At 40.9% G+C, this 17,956-nt stretch overlaps 1 protein-coding gene across 5 annotated transcripts in view; it reads right to left on the bottom strand.

The window, feature by feature from the left end:
- aff4 (ALF transcription elongation factor 4) overlaps window positions 1-17,956 on the bottom strand; it is a 36,614-nt gene that overhangs the window by 11,679 nt on the left and 6,979 nt on the right. For 2 of the 5 annotated variants that reach the window (XM_014136799.3, XM_014136798.3), the window contains exons 2-9: window positions 6,168-6,294; window positions 3,138-3,884; window positions 2,923-2,967; window positions 2,716-2,802; window positions 1,011-1,044; window positions 825-891; window positions 523-621; window positions 166-319 (exon numbers count right to left, since the gene is read on the bottom strand). In XM_014136799.3, coding sequence (XP_013992274.1) covers window positions 166-319; window positions 523-621; window positions 825-891; window positions 1,011-1,044; window positions 2,716-2,802; window positions 2,923-2,967; window positions 3,138-3,884; window positions 6,168-6,290 — 1,356 coding nt within the window. In that variant the 5' untranslated portion in view covers window positions 6,291-6,294. Of the gene's footprint in view, window positions 1-165; window positions 320-522; window positions 622-824; window positions 892-1,010; window positions 1,045-2,715; window positions 2,803-2,922; window positions 2,968-3,137; window positions 3,885-6,167; window positions 6,295-12,586; window positions 12,652-17,956 lie in introns of all 5 variants that reach the window. The other 3 variants (XM_082960232.1, XM_082960231.1, XM_045693398.2) reach the window with 2 other exon arrangements.

The following is a 17,956-nucleotide window of genomic DNA, read 5'->3' as shown; positions in this document are numbered from 1 at the left end:
AAGTGTAGAAATTGGGACTGGGATCTATGACATCATATTCTGCATGCCTTATCAGGTCAGGTGCAAGAAGGTAAGCGGTACTGACAAGTGACAACCCTTGGTTATAATACAATAATGTAATAACTGGTCCAGAAGATGGTAGATCAAAAGGAAAACTAGGCCTACCTCTGGTGATGCCGGGCGAGGGGGCTCATTGGCCTCGCTATCCGTGGAGCTGCTCTCGCTCTCGCTGTCCGACCCTGAACTGCTCTCTGAGCCACTGTGACTGCTGGAGTCGTCCCGCGAGTGCACCGCTCCCTCGCTGTTATTACTGTTGTTACTGTGGGAAAGAGACAGGGATAAGCAGTATGTTAGTGGACAGTAGGCCAGGGCCGTTCATGTGAAGGCATCCTGAGTTAGTAGTTACACATGGAAATAGCTAGCTATTCTTATAGCATTTATTTTCAGTTCTGAGGGGGGTGAATCGTATCAAGAACTTGAGCTCCAATGAGTCGCAGTCTGAGAGACCAGTAAGGCCACTACCTTGCTGATGCGTTTCTGGAGGCGTTTTTGGCCGAGTCCTGTTCTCCATCACTGTCCTCATCACTGCTGAGCTTCAGGTCATCTTCCAGCAAAACATTACTGGAACATTACAAGGCCGTGGAAGTTACACATTAACAACACATATGGCTTCATTACCACACAAACAACTACAGGGAGAACTAAGCAATATGGCTCCTATCCTGTGTCCCTCAACGTTTGTGGATACTCTGTCAACTGTGTCACGATCATTAAGCAGCTAGCAATAACGTTCTTAGAGATTTACAGGGTGAAGGGACACTCACTTGGCCTGATCTCCATCGCACGGCGCTGCCTTGGACTGGTGACTGCTCGACGTCTTGGTTGGTCTCTCTGGAGGTGAGGAAGGGTGAGAAGAGAACTCATTACCATTATGACAATGGTGAAATCAACCTGCATCCAGAGGTTGAAAATGTGTGAGACTTGAATGTAAAGTGCTGGGAAATACTTACTGTGTGCACCAGGAAAACTTGCGTGCTGAGTGTCCTAAAAAGATAGTCAAGATATTTTTTGTTTATACAGAGACATTACATGCCCTTATAAATTCAACCACACTGCTCATTATTACAAAACAGCTACTTTTTGATTGTGGTAGTGTTCAACTATATGGCATTTTCTTTATTCCAATATTTCACTGAAAATACATATTGCTTTGTTGTACTATTCACACTCTCTCTTGCAAAGTCATCTGTTCAGCTGGAACAATTTTTTGACTAGTCATTGGTACAATAAGATACACATTTGTTTTTATGGATGTCTGAATAGCATTTGTTAGGCCTACATAAACAGTACCATTCAAAAGTTTGGACACACCTACTCATTCCAGGGTTTTTCTTTATTCTTACTATTTTCTACATTGTAGAATAATAGTGAAGACATCAAAACTATGAAATAACACATATGGAATCCTGTAGAAACCAAGAAACCAAGCTGCCTTGATGACAGCTTTGAACACTCTTGGCATTCTCTCAACCAGCTTCATGAGGAATGCATTGTCAACAGTTTTGAAAGAGTTCCCATATATGCTGAGCACTTGTTGTCTCCTTTTCCTTCAATCTGCGGTCTAACTCATCCTAAACCATCTCAATTGGGTTGAATTCAGGTGATTGTGGAGGCCAGGTCATCTGATGCAGCACTCCATCACTCTCCTTGGTTAAATAGCCCTTAGCCAGCCTGGAGGTGTGTTTTGGGTCATTTTCCTGTTTGAGAAACAAATGATAGTCCCACTAAGCACAAACCAGATGGGATAGCGTATTGCTGCAGAATGCTGTGGAAGCCATGCTGGTTAAGTGTGCCTTCAATTCTAAATAAATCATAGACAGGGTCACCAGCAAAGCACCCCCACACCTCCTCCTCCATGCTTCACGGTGGGAACCACACATGCTGAGATCATCCGTTTACCTACTCTGCGTCTCACAAAGACACGGTGGTTGGAACCAGAAAAATCTCAAATTTGGCCTCATCAGACCAAAGGACAGATTTCCACCGGTCTAATGTCCATTGCTCATGTGTCTTGGCCCAAGCAAGTCTCTTCTTCTTATTGGTGTCCTTTAGTAGTGGTTTCTTTGCAGCAATTCAACCATGAAGGCCTGATTCACACAGTCTCCTCTGAACAGTTGATGTTGAGATGCCAGATTGACTGACCTTCCTGTCTTAAATAATGATGGACTGTCATTTGTCTTTGCTTATTTGAGCTGTTCTTCCCATAATACGGACTTGGTCTTTTACCAAATAGGGCTATCTTCTGTATACCACCCCTACCTTGTCACAACACAACTGCTTGGCTCATCAAGGCAAAGGGTGACTAAAGAATAAATATGTTTTGATTTGTTTAACACTTTTTTAGCTACTACATGATTCCATATGTGTTATTTCATAGTTATGTCTTCACTATTATTCTACAACGTAGAAAATAATAAGAAAAAAGAAAAACCCTGGAATGAGTAGATGTGTCCAAACTTTTGACTGGTACTGTTTATGTAGGCCTAACAAATGCTATTCAGACATCCATAAAAATAAAAAAATTGTATCTTATTGTACCAATGACTCGTCTAAAAATTGTGCCGGCTGAACAGATGACTTTGCAAGAGATAGTAAAATATGACAATTTCTATCCTCAGCCTCTGTACGTCACTAAGGCATGCTCTGCTGTCTGACCTTGGAGGGGAATGGAAACTTTGAAGGCTCTGTTTTGCAGGGGGTGTGAATGGCTGTCAACGGAGGAGGCCAGGACTGAGTCATTTCCTGGAGGGAAAAATGGAAAAAGTGAAGTTGAGTAAGACCTCAATGACTGGAAGAAAAAATACATTTCTTACTCAGCTTACAGTACATGATATCCTCTGAAAAAAAAATAAGAAATCTTACCTTTAAAATCTCATCAACACAATTCGCATCCCCAGTCATGGGACCCTACAAACATTAACGATTGTACCATTGTTAGAAGAAGAAAAAAAGGCTCATAAACAACAAACGTTAGTGTGTCATATTTCATCTTGTTAGTGACTAAGTCACTAAGTTTTATTCTATAGAATCTCTAGAATTGAGATTCCGTTGAACTCATTCTAGTTCTGTGGTTTTACCTCAACAGGCTGCGAAGGGATCTTGAGCTTGGAGAGCGACGCCTTGCCGTTGGACTTCATCTCCCCCATGGTGCTGCTGTGGGACTGGCCACTGTACATCGCTGACGAGGTCTTGGGCTCCACCGTCTCCTGGCCATCCATGGGGCGCACGTAGGCTGTAGGCTTCTGTAGCATGGAGCTGGGCTTGGACATGAGCGAAGGGGGGAAGGCCTGGCTGGAATGCGGGCCGCTGGTGAAAGATGTGTGCACACGCGACGGGGAGTCCCAATTGGCCTCGCGCTCACGTGGGGACTTGGAGCGATAGCGCTCCTTGCCGTGGTGCTCAGCACCCAGTGACCGGGAGTGACTGGAGCTCAGGGAACCCTTGGCTGGGCTAGACGTGTGGGACTTGGAGTGTTCTGAGCCATGCTTGCTGGACTTCTTGTGTTCCCGCTCGTGTCTTTGGCTACTGCTGCTGCTACCGCTACTCCTGCTACCGCTGTGGCTGCCCTGGAGGCTGGATCTCTTAGAGGACTGGGAGGACGAGGTGCTGGCCGCTGGGCCTACTGGAGTCCATTTACTGTTCTGGCCACTGCCACCGCCACGCTGGTCCCCAAACAGAGACTGGCCAGACTTCTCCTCGGAGGACGACGAGCCTGAGGGTTTGCCACCGAGTTTTGGAATTGTGTCTCCAATAGGTTCCTTCATCTCGTCGTAGTTTCCAAGCATACTCTGGATACGACTGGACAGTTTATCTTCTTTGCTGGACTGCACAGACAAAGAGAGAGTGAGAAAGAAAGAAACAGAGGGTCACCTTCAGGACAGCAGTTAAGCACTTGAATTAATTGCTTTTACTCTAATACATTAATTAAATATGCTACACAAACTTTGTATTTATTCTGGTGAAAATTCCTGAAATATATTTTTAAAAAAAGAAGAGACTTGAATGTTTCTTATAACATTAAAGAAACATTGACAATGTATTTTTGTTAGAAAAATGATACTATTAGCCCTCTGATATGAAGCTTAAAGTTGAAACAATATTGAGAGGGCGGCCCCCTCAACTAATCACACAAGAGAGACGATTGGCTTATTCAAACTCCCCTCCTGACCAGTGAGGCCATCTGCATGGGGTGATAAGGGCCTTCCATGGCTCCACTAAAGAGGTTAAATCAATCACTCGGAGGGGCTCCCGCTACAGATGACAAGAGGTAAACCACAGTGTGTGTAGCCTATCCAATTTCACATGGGGGCCCCCAAACCGATTCTTTCTGACAGATACCCGCGTGGGGTGGGGAACCATCTGTTATCTGTAGCAGGAAATGTAGAATATGTGCCATACAAAGCTTTGCTGGTCTGGATGGAAAGCAGAGAAAATCCATCAGAGCCCATTCACTCTAGTAATTGGGTTTGTCTTGCAATATGTTGTGTTGTGTGTGTACAATGCATAAGTGTGCCGCCATGCAAGGCCTACACTTTGATAGAAGGCCTCTCGGTAGCAAATTGAGCAAAAAAGGTAACGCCTAACCCCATCTTTCACAATTCATGCACCAGTTTTAAACTACATTTACAATGTTATCAGGAGAGAACTTCAAAATGATATAATACACAGTAAAGTGGAGAGCAATACTAAAAAAATGGAAACGCCATAAAAATACATGAAGTGCATATTGGAGTCATTATACTACAAAAGCCATTTAAGATCAGCATTTTTCTGCCTGGGGAAAGATGAACTGCATCTGTGGAACCCGTGTACCAATGTTACTACGCTGCTATAATAGTAAAAGTTCAGTAGCAGCTTTGTTTAGTGGCGCTTTTAAATAAACAGCCGTGGAATTTACAGGAAGACATAGTAAACAAATGTTATTGGACTATGAATACTATTGGTCAGGACTGATGTTACATAACTCTCTGGAAACCAATCACAAAGAGGCATTCTACTGCCTACATGAGAAGATTGAGTTTTAGTTATCCAGTTGATGTTTCACATTTCTACATTACATGACCCATTTTGTAACTGCATGAGTAAACAAACGGTGGCTTCTCTAAAAACACACAGTGGACTCAGGGCTCTGAGAGCTGCGGAACACAACATGGCTGCCATGGCTGGTGGTGGGAGGGCGACTTCCCTGGGTCCTATTCTTTATCAAAGCCCCCTGATTACCTTTCACTCTGTGGGGGCAAGAGACAACTTGGCTTTCCATGTAGAACTCACCTCTCACCCCTTTTCATTCGCTACATGTCTGGACACGTTCAAAATCATCCGTTGATTGGTCCTCTAGCTAAGAGAGGAGCCACTTACCTCTGCTTATATCTGGTTAGTGGCAAAGATTAGACTGAGCCAAGGGCTGAAATCCTTATAATCGAGTTGGTGGGATGGGAGATCTGGCTCTTGCCCACATCAGTGCTCATAGAAAATGTGCATCCCTAAACCAACTACTTTCTGTTGTTTAGTTGACTACAGAGGCCTGGTAAGCATCAACATCAGTAAGGGTTAGGTCTACTACTCAACCGCTATCTATGATAGGGGAGAGTGCCATACAAGCATCCTAAAGTTGTCAAGACTGCATATGAATGCAGGTCCCCTTTAGCTGTGGGCTGTTTACTGCCCACAATGATATAGCAATTTGATGGGACAAAATGACTAGCGGTTATGCACTTACCTCAGGCTCATTGTGAGAAGGACTAAGGAAGGACCAGATAAGCTAAAGGGACAGAGGAGACAATCTGCAGCGAGGACAGGGTGGGCATGAAGCCTCAGCTAGCGAGGCCCGGGGCCTAAATTCCTCCTGAGCAGCCAGCAACAGACCTGAGCCCACATTAACTGCAGCTAATGCAATTCCTCTAAACAGTGCACTTACCTCCAACTCTCCCTGCCACTGTTCAGATATAAAAACACGTAAGCAGTTCTCTGGGTTTAAAAATAGTTATCAATGAATCCTGCAAATCAATCATAGCATAATGGGAATACTTATTGGAGAAGCAAGTATAAACTCTAAGAGGTAACTTAATGACAGAAGCAAAACAAAATGAATAACAAAATAAACTTACAACTTTATAAGGTTCAGGAAAGAGAGGGGAGTGAGCTGGAAAGGCCTCTCCTCCCTGCTGGATTTCTTGATTTCGCCTTTCTCTTTCTTTCATACGGAGCACATTCCGGTCTTCACGGTTCATGTTGCTAACAACAGAGACACAGTCACTAAGCGTGGAGAAGAGAAAATAGCAGCTTCCAAATACTTCGGTCTACATTAAAAAACACCAAGTGATACTGCAGAGTACACAAAAAAAGATAAAAACAACTTAGGAGGAGGGCATTTTTCAATGGCTTAAAAGGGGAGGGACAAGAACATCTACACACCCCCGCAAGTCTAAAGCGTTATAATGAATGGGTGATCAAAAGCTACTGATTGTAGGCCTATGCGCTGGAAAAACTGTGGGACAGAGATAGCACAGTTAAGTCAATGGAATAAATGAAATTAGCATATGAACAGCTAGGATATCTAGTAATAGGTAGGCCTATTCACTGCCTTCTAACTACCCACTTTTCTACAGAACATATCCCACCCTCAAAATTATCAAGCCAATAACAAGACCACAAATCGTAATTTCATGTTTTTTTTTCTCCATCTAATGAATACAGTGTGTCATTTATTGTAATATAGTCGCTAATATTTCTGATGGCATGTGACAAGCTTTTAGGCGCTATGTGGACCGGAGGCAATCTGCCAACAGGACCATCAACATAGTATAAATTAACACCCTCTAAAGAATCACTGCAAGTAGGGCTGGGCGACATATAGAATGAATTATATTAATTCAAATGTACGTTTTTGCACGATATACCAAATGCTTGTATAGTAAAAATCACGTAACAAAATGTTTCTTTTCTTCTTGTTTTTATGAGCGTTCATGTTTGCTTGTTCTCGTGTTGTCTTTTTGGTCTTGTCTCCTTTGATGCTCCTATGCTGTGTGTGCCTTCCCATTTACAACAGAGATCTGTATATAATGATGAGATGCTCATGTCTCAGCTCTAACAAAAGGGAGTTATTGTCCCAAAGGAGGGAAGGCAGGCGACAAGCTTAGGTAAAAAAATAAGCCCATTGAAACACATCAAAACCTCTCACATCGCATCTTCCTCTTGGTTTACACACACACACCTCCCCGTGCCACAAAGATGAGAGATCACTTCTTCCCTGACAAGCGGTTCCAACTCACTATTAGCATTTGAGTTTTGGTCCAACAGAATCGGTCATATGGACACCGAAACACATTGAGACATTTTATTGTAAAAGAGAAGTTAATCTTTATAATAATACCCTATTAATGTCTCAACTGCTCAAATTGCCTGCAGAGCAGACACTCCTAAAATAGGATTATCAACAAACATTGATTCCGGAAAATGTATGCTCAGTTTGTCACGCGCAGCATTGTGGTACCAGGTACCGCTAGCAGCATTTTAGCCAAAGACTTATACTAGCTGTCTAGTCTGTTTTAAACATTTGCAATAAGCATAAAACACAATTATATTAGGCTTTGGCTACATGTTCTCATTCCGAGAAATAAGGTAGGCCACTTGATTTCAACATCTGAACAAAGTGGACAGGCTAGCACGCTGTTCAAACAGTTGGAGACGGACACAAAGGTTTGTTCAAAACAATTCAACTGTTCTGCCTTGTTAGCTAGCAAATAGATCCAAGTTCGCTAAACTTGAAATATAAAGATTCCTATAAAGATTAGTTGGCTACTCACTAGCATATGGGCTTGTACTTGAGAGATTGTTTATGAGACCCGTGTTTATGAGACCCGTGTTTATGAGACCCGTGTTCATTTTCTATAACTCCTGCTACATGAATGTGCATTAAGCATGGTTCTGGTTAAATTTATAACGAAAAATGCATTTTTATAGACAAACTTGGAAAGCCAGAACAGTGATTACAAAAAAAAGCAGGTTCAACTATTTTGATAAATCATTTTTAGTAGTTGCCACCCTTTGCCTTGACAGCTTTACACCCTCCTGGCATTCTCTCAGCCAGCTTCATGAGGGATGCTTTTCCAACAGTCTTGAAGGAGTTCCCACATATGCTGAGCACTTGCTGGCTGCTTTTCCTTCATTCTAAGGTCCAACTCATCCTAAACCATTTCAATTGGGTTGAGGTCAGGTGATTGTGGAGGCCAGGTCATCTGATGCAGCACTCCATCACTCTCCTTGGTTAAATAGTCCTTAGCCAGCCTGGAGGTGTGTTTTGGGTCATTGTCCTGTTGAAAAACAAACGATAGTCCCACTAAGCACAAACCAGATGGGATGGCGTATCGCTGCAGAATCCTGTGGCAGCCATGCTGGTTAAGTGTGCCTTGAATAAATCACAGTGTCACCAGCAAAGCACCACCACAGCGTCACCTTCATGCTTCATGGTGGGAACCACACATGCTGAGATCATCCCTTCACCTACTCTGCGTCTCACAAAGACACGGTGGTTGAAGCCAGAAATCTCAAATTAGACTCATCAGACCAAAGGACAGATTCCCACCGGTCTAATATCTATTGCTCGTGTTTCTTGGCCCAAGCAAGTCTCTTCTTCTTATTGGTGTCCTTTAGTAGTGGTTTCTTTGCAGCAATTCGACCATGAAGGCCTGATTCACGCAGTCTCCTCTGAACAGTTGATGTTGAGATGTGTCGGTTACTTGAACTCTGTGAAGCATTTATTTGGGCTGCAATCTGAGGTGCATTTAACTAATGAACTTATCCTCTGCAGCAGAGGTAACTCTGGGTCTCTCTTTCCTGTGGTGGTCCTCATGAAAGCCATTTTCATCATAGCGCTTGATGGTTTTAGCAGCTGCACTTGAAGAAACTTTATAAGTTATTGAAATTTTCCGGATTGACTGACCTTCAGGTCTTAAATTATGGACTGTCGTTTTGTCTTTCCTTATTTGAGTTGTTCTTGCCATAATATGGACATGGTATTTTACCAAATAGGTCTGTCTTCTGTATACCACCCCTACCTTGTCACAACACAACTGATTGGCTCAAAAGCATTAAGAAGGAAAGAAATTCCACAAATTAACTTAACAAGGCACACCTGTTCATTGAAATACATTCCAGGTGACTACCTCATGAAGCTGGTTGAGAGAATGCCAAGAGTGTGCAAAGCGGTCATCAAGGCAAAGGGTGGCTACTTTGAAGAATCGTAAATAGAAAATATAGATGTTTAACTTATTTGGTTACTACATGATTCCATATGTGTTATTTCATAGTTTGATGTCTTCACTATTATTCTACAATGTAGTAAAAAGAAAAGAAAAACCCTGGATTGATTAGGTGTGCCCACACTTTTGACTGGTACCGTGTGTCCTTCTAATCATGAGTTCTATTATTGTGGCTTCAAAAACAAAGCCATTGCCCTTGTATTCCATCTCTAGTGATTGGCATCCATGTTGTAGAGTGAACAGCGATTGAGAATAGGTCTAACTACTGTTCACAGTGAACTGTCAACAAGATTTTTTTAAACAAAACTAGGCATATGTACTAAGAGGGAAATGTGCTCAATGTCATAAGAGGTCACCTGAAAAGTGGGTTCTATTAATGGAGATCTCCATGAAGTGAAAGGTTAGGTGGTAGTTCCTCAAAAATAAGCCAGCACTTTGACATACAGGCCTACCCCTCTCTGTTGCTATTAAAGGTATAACAACAAGTTAAGGTGTGTTGAAAGAGTAAAATTAACCTGGCCTGTCCCCCGACCTTCCCTCAACACAGGGCACAGCACATGTGTGCTGTTTAACTGTTTCCTGATTAGACTAGGCTATATAGGGCATATGGCAATTCCCTGACTGCTGAATACACTATAAGCTACAGGGTTGAGTCATCACTGAAAGCAGATGGTTTTCTACCTTCCATTAACCAGGAACAGGAAATGCCAGTCACAACTGGTATGATACGGTCATTTAACTGAATTTTTTTTTTTTTATGTGGCCACCATTACAACTCCATTTACACCGCTCACGCTTATTAACACATTCGACCCCATCACGTGGCCTTTCAGCATACGGTTTGAATAGTGAGAAATAGGAGATTGGCAAATTGTAGGAAAACAAGAAATCCTACAAAAGACCTTCACATAACAAGTAGGCAAACCTAACTAAAATAGTTCAGAAACTGATGGTGAGGGAGGGCTGTCATTTGAATTTGTAGATGCAAATGAGCGGGATGGGCCTTGAGTAAATGTGTGAATGGGCTATTTAGTCAATAGATTTGATCACTCAGCTTTGTTTATGTCCTGGCCCTCTAAACGCTCCCCTCACCATTAATCATTAATCCGTTCTAATCACCGCTGTGTATTATGAGGCAAGTGGGGGCTTAAGGCGTCAGCATACTTCAGTTCGACTAGCGGTTAGGCGAACCGAATGGGTGTGCTCGCATACTCCCTTAAAAGAGCTACGCTTCAAAAATGAGGGGGGAAAAAAAGCATTTTGAGATGCCGTAGCAAGTATATACTTCCTCAAAATAGTCAGAATTCATTTAAGATCACTCAAGAAATCTGTCATTAATTGACGTTTTTGCTGAGGAGATCTTAGTTCGCTTAATTTTACATCTAAGATGTTTGGTGCAGTATTTCTCAATTAAAAATATTGCTTGAAAACGAGTTGTCTCGTTTAATGACAACAAAGACTTTATTGAATAATCCCTACTACTGACCACTGACGAAGGGGCGTATTATTCTGATACCAACTTTGGCTTGCCTCAAGAAAAAAAAAATGTATGCGCATGAACAGCTCCAAAAAAACTTGAATACAAAAATGTAAAAAAACAGGTCACAATATATCGTTATAAGATGTGCAAACTGTTCCGAACTGTTTCAGATGGGAAGCATGTGGACGCCTTTAGAGAAAATCAGAAGAGCATCAACAACAACTCTATTATGAGTGTCAATGGCACCTGTGCATACATACCGGTAGTCAAGTGTTAACAGTAGACTACGCACCGCTACCGAGCCATTTAACAAAATATGTGAAACTAGAATGAGGCCTAGCAATAACTGACTCAACCATGCATAAATTGAAACTGGGCCTATGCTGTGAACAAGGCACTGTAGCCATATGCCCTACCAGCTGGCTCTGATCTACATTACTAAAGCTGAAGACAATGCTACCAAACAACTGGGTGATTCTCATGAAACAAGTTTTAACCATGGCAGTAGAAATTTAGTTAGAAAGCCATGGTGCATCTGCAACAATCCAGTATCATTTTTCTGCTACATTATGCCAAAGTGTCTTATTTTAAATAATTAAACATTTCCACCCCCATATTCTCATTACCAAAATGCGTCCGGATTATATTCTCGGGTTATTTTATACAATTATACTTCAAATAAAAACTCACTTATTTGAATAAGACAAAATACGTTGCTCTAGTTTGTCTATAAAGCATACAAATCTAGGGCAGATGATGGTTTAGCCCAGTGGGGGACAAACTTTTTCACTCGGTCCCCATTCCACCATTGGAGAACACCCCTCTCGCCTATCATAAAAGCTCTCAGTGCAGTCAACAATGTGATTTTCCTGTTTTACATATATTTCCACACTATGATGTCGGAATAATATTGTGAAAATGATAACGCCCTTTTAGTGTAAGAGCAGTTTACAAAGACCGCCTGAAATGTAGGCCCATTTTCATGGGATGGAGTATTGGCCTTCCATGGTGATATCACCATGAGGTAAATGAGTTATTAATAAACCAATAAGAAAGAGCGTTCCAAACCTCTCTGCCAATAACAGCTAGTTTTCAGTTTTCCCCTCCCCACTTAGACCACTCCCAGACAGACCGAGCATAAGCCTAGGTATAGGCTATTTTCAATCACAGCTTAATGATAGTCAAAACCAACAATATTATTTATTTTTACATTACATTATAAGGCTAATTTAAAAAAATGTATCCCGTTCTGAAGACGGTAGATGTCACTACGGTAAGACAGCCCGTTCCTCAAACGGTCACTGCTCCATCACAGCGAGCCACAAAGACACCAACCTGCTCCATGCTGAAGCTCCTCAGCCAGAAAGGAATATTGGAAAAGATTTGCCTGCAACACTAACACTATCATTGGTTATGATTCGTCCAGTTGCATTCGATTTCGCACTATAGCCTAAGTGCCGTTTTAGCAGTTTCTTACTTTTTCCACAAAAATGTTTTACAAAAAAAATGGTTGGCCAATAGGGGCCAATAGCATCGTCTATCAATGTTTTATGGGTACATATTCACAATAAGACAAAGATTGACATCATTTAACTAGTTGAAGTTCACATTAAACTATATTATTTATTATGTAAAAACCCTGTGGACATTTCTCATCACGTAACACTTTCAAGTTCCTGTAACATCTCCAATCATTTTTTAAACAAAGTTATTCAGCCATGCATGATGCATCATCTAGAGGAGTAATCCTTACATGACCACAAGTTCATTTAATTTCATCACTTACATGCCTTCTGAATCAGGATATTTTTTCTCAAAACTCCCACTTTTCCACACTTGACCTTCTCATTACTATAATGACAAAAAAACTCAAATTAGGAAAAACCCAGAGAACCATTAATTTACCAACACAGAGGCATGAATGGGCTTTGTAGATATGGTCAATTGTTTGCTAAATCATAATGGCTGTCTACAGATTGAGCTAATGGCCTCATTACCTAATCACACGTCCCATTACCATAGTGTTAGGTCCGTTTCAGTAATGATAAACTAATTCTAACGTATAGTCAATGGGTGTGCTGCTCTGGTGACTCAAATTATTCACTAGGACCACTGCTTACACCCACTGCATTGGTATTTTTTTTTTTTTTTAACATCTGTTATTTGATTAAGTAGGATTTGTCAAGAAATACAGGGTGTAAAAACCCCATTTCATTTACTTAAATCCGCAATCTGGAGTTTGTGTTTTCCACTACTTAAAATGAAGATAATCCCCATTTTGACATGTTTTAGCACTTACCTATACTGTTTGATATTCCAAGACAGTTTTTGGTCCATGTCCATAACATTTTGATACTTTATAGGCATATCATGTTATGCCATTTGTCCATAGGATCCCATTCAATTTAGAAATGCATCTTAAATACTTTAGAACCACACATATCCACATCCCAATACTACCTGTAAAGACCTTGGGAAAAAATATATTATTTTTATAAGAACGTCCCTTTTGGGTCGTTCCACCTCAAAAACAAGAAAAAGGATTCAACACCCACCATCTTAGATTGCTATGAAATTGTTAGAAACAGATAAGATTAGCATTCCTGCAACATTCATTTTGTTTAAATACAATTTCAGATAATTGAGTGCACCCAAATTGGCCATTTTTATTTAGAGAATTCATATAATATTGAATAATTATAGTAACTAACATCCGATTTGGACCAAACTATTTGCTAACAATGAGTTAGACACAAGGAATCTAAAGAAATGGTTAAATGCCACCCAACTGAACCTCCCACGCCAATCCCACCCTAACAATGAATAGGGTGTGCCTATTAAGCCCACCAAAGTTTAGACATTCTGAACACATACTGTCCTAATTTATGTAAGAATAGTGGATATAAAATTAAAGATTAATCTCATGTGAAGTTATGACTTTACCTGCGTTTTAATAAGAAAAAACATATTTGATCAAATAAAAGTCCAGACTGGACATAATGGGTTCAGGATGTACCCTTTTAAGCCCATGGGTGTTCCAAATAAGCCCACCTCTTAAATAATCATTTTACATTTATTTCCAAAATGTTCAAAACTGACATTTCTTAAAATTATATTACAACAAAGGGGTGTCCAATTATATGCACAGAGATCAATGTGGATTTAGGCTTTTGTTCTTGCCGACCAGTACACACCGGATTCAACTAAATCATAGACTTCAATCAAGACATGATTAGTTGAATCAGGTGTGTTATTGCTTGGTTAGAACACAACGGCCCTCTGAGGATAAGAAGCCATGCAACAAAGACCATAACACACAGATTCAATGAATTATCTGAAAGATTATTCACATTTGTCGCACTGCTATTTTGGTTAATTCAACTAGTCTTCCTTTAAGCCTATCTGAAGACAGTTTCAAATCTCCCCGTGTACTGTGTATTAAAAATGTACAGGTGGTGGACCAACAAACAGAATCACCTGGATGATTGAACGACAAGATGACAATGCCCCCACACAAAAGTCCATGAGTAGTCACCCAATAGTCATCATCTTGTCCCTCATTGGTTTCCATTTTTATCCACCACTTGTAGGTCTTCCATCCCTGACATCCTTCAACCCTGACCTTATTTTTCTCTCTCTCTGCATCAACGACTACCTGTCCACTCCAAATGTCCTAGAGTACAGAGGTTTCTAACTGTTCCTAATGTTGGTAAAGCCACCATGGCTAGATGCACAATATGCATAACTGTAGTTTGTGTGTTTTAATCAACTTAAAATCTGAAGAAAAATAACATTCATGCTCATGTTCATTGAATATTAGGGATCTCAACATACTATCCCCATGTGTTTCAACGCAAACGGGGCTTAAGAGGAGCATACTGGGCTTAATTGGAACAGGGATTTATAGTGAAAAAGAGAATAGAACAGTCTACTTGTAAAATATTTGGAAACCAATGGTTTAGGGTATGAATATACACTATAGACTACAAGATAGTACGGATCATATTGAACAACATTGCTTGTTGTCATTTACATTCTGTAGAGGGAGTGCTTTTTGTGACACTGTACCCTTTAAGCCCAACTGAGACAGTCAAATTTACAAAAATGGCATGTATAGCAATGCAAGGTTAATTTAACAGTAAAATAAGAATCCATTCAAAAATGTAATCTGTGAATGTCTGAAATCTATTATCTGGTTATAGTTCACCAAGTTATTGTTACTATGAGACTGACATGCAAGCATAACTGCTAGCATGAAAACGTCATATTTTCAATTGGCAAGAAATAGTAATGAAAGCTCATGAAATAGCATGTGCACATATCAGCACATTCATCTCTTCATTTTAGATGAAGTTTGATCACTTACCTGAGAAGGTACAAAAAAAATAGCTGGAAAAATGTGTAGGGTAGCCTCAACACCAACATTTTTTTGCAGCTTTGAAAATTGGCCATTAGTGGGCACTTACACATAATTGTCAATAACGTAATACAAAATCTGATTAACAGAAAAAGTTTAGTTTTTATTTATACTGAACAAAAATAAAACGCAACGCCCCAGGTTTCATGAGCTGAAATAAAAAGATCCCCAAAATTTTCCTTGTGCACAAAAACCTTATTTCTCTTACATTTTGTGCACACATTTGTTCACATTCCTGTTCGTGAACATTCCTCTTTTGCCAAGGTAATCCATCCACCCGACAGGTGTGGCATATCAAGAAGCTGATTAAACAGCATGATCGTTACACAGTTGCACCTTGTGCTGGGGACAATAAAAGGACACTAAAATGTGCAGTTGTCACACAACACAATGCCACAGATGTCTCAAGTTGAGGGAGCGTGCAATGGGCACGCTAACTGCAGGAATGTTCACCAGAGCTGTTGCCTGATAATTGAATGTTCATCTCTACCATAAGCCGTCTCCAACGTCGTTTTAGAGAATTTGGCAGTACGTCCAACCGGCCTCACAACCGCAGACCACGTTTAACCCAGGACCTCCACATCCGGCTTCTTCACCTATGGGATCGTCACATCAGCGACCCGGACAACTGACGAAAACTTGGGTTTGCACAACCAAAATTTCTGCACAAACTGTTAGAAAGCATCTCAGGGAAGCTCATCTGCATGCTCGTCATCCTCACCGGGGTCTTGATACAGTTTGTCATCGTAACCGACTTCAGTCGGCAAATAATCACCTTCGATGGCCACTGCCACACTGGAGAAGTGTGCTCTTCATGGATGAAACCCAAGCAGATAGCGTCTATGGTGTTGTGTGGGCGAGCGGTTTGCTGATGTCAACTTTGTGAACAGTGCCCCATGGTGGCGGTGGGGTTATGGTATGGGCAGGCATAAGCTACAGACAACGAACAACTGCATTTTCCGATGGCAATTTGAAGGCACAGAGATACCGTGACGAGTCCCATTGTCGTGCCATTGAACTGCCGCCGCCATCACTTCATGTTTCAGCATGATAATGCACGGCTCCATGTCGCAAGGATCTGTACAAAATTCTTAGAAGCTGAAAATGTTCCAGTTCTTCCATGGCCTGCATACTCAGACATGTCACCCATTGAGCATGTTTGGGAAGCTCTGGATCGACGTGTACGACCTCGTGTTCCAGTTCCCACCAATATCCAGCAACGTCGCACCGCTATTGAAGAGGAGTGGGACAATTCCACAGGCCACAATCAAAGGAGATGTGTCGCATTGCATGAGGCAAATGATCACACCAGATCACAATTGACTGATTTCCTTACATGAACTGTATCTTTGAAATTGTTGCATGTTTCATTTATATTTTTGTTCAGTGTAGTTTTTCATTTGAATCCAAAGATGGAAGTGGGCTTAAAGGGTTTGCTTACCCTATATAGTATTAGTTTTCTATGTTTGACAATTAGTATGGAGCTGCGACTCAGAGTATAGTTTCTTCATCCTATGTAATGTATTCTCATTGAATTTCCCCCCCACAATTTCTGAGAAATTAGTAATTGAAGTTGTTGGATGAATGTCCCATCCTACATTCTGATATTATCAGGTTCTGACCACTAGATGGTACTGTTCCTGCTATTAGGGGATTATTTTATAAAGAATCCTCCCCACATTGCTAAAGGGACAGTTCAGCCAAATTAAATATTGGTTAACAATGGGGGAGTTCTTAAAAAAAGTATCCTAATAGCAGGAATAGTGCCATCTAGTGGTCAGAACCTGTTAATATCAAGATGTAGGACGGGACATAAACCCAACAACTACAATTACTAATTCTCTGAACTGGAAAAAAATGTCACCAAATTCACTGAGAATACCTTACATAAGATAAAGAAACAATACTCAGAGCCGCAGCTCCATACTACTTGTCAAACGTAGGGAACTGATACTATAGACTCGATATTGGTGTGGGATTGGCGTGGGGTTAGGGTGGCTTTTGACCACTTCTTTGGATTCCTCATGTTTGGTCCAAATCGGATGGAAGACTGCACCTAAAAACTCTCTTTTGGTATTTGTTTCATTAGTCCATTGTTGACTATATCAACAATGGACTAATGTAACTAATACCAAAAGATAGTTTTTGGGAGGAATTTTCCAATAAATCCACTTTTGACTTAAATGCATTCACATAATTACAGTACTTATACTAAAATAAGGGGTATTCTGGGATTAACAAATGACAGTTTGATGCATTTGGTTACTGAATCTCTAATAGAGCTTAGTACAGTTTTTTAACAGGTCCTAATCTTAGTGATCCAAGAGGATTATGGAAAGTGATCCAAGATAAATGTTTTGGTCTAGCGCCCGTTTCGTGAGAATCACCCAACTATGAAATATAAAACACCATACCTGCCCAATTGTGTTTTATCTTGAAATGGTCACTGACTCACATTTTAGCACTGGTACAAAGATAAACTGTACTACGAAACAAATTTGGAGAAAAGAACGGTTGCGGGCAAGGCTACCAGTCAAGCAATGTGTTTTCATACCAACCTTAGTACCTAACTGTGCAAATAGAGATCGCCAGCTTGTAGTCCTAAGAAAACGGAAATCAGTTACCTCAAGTTCATTCAGCCATTCCTATGGAGGAAATGGGGTTTTGGGATAAGCACCAAAAATAAGGTCTGAGGTTAACACAGGCTTAGGAGATCTTATACGTTTTCTGCTATAAGAT

Source organism: Salmo salar, chromosome 13, assembly GCF_965601325.2.
Source record: "Salmo salar chromosome 13, fSalSal1, whole genome shotgun sequence".
Taxonomy (NCBI): Eukaryota; Metazoa; Chordata; class Actinopteri; order Salmoniformes; family Salmonidae; genus Salmo; species Salmo salar.
Note: the sequence above shows the minus strand (reverse complement) of the source record. Positions and strands in the feature narration are given on the sequence as shown.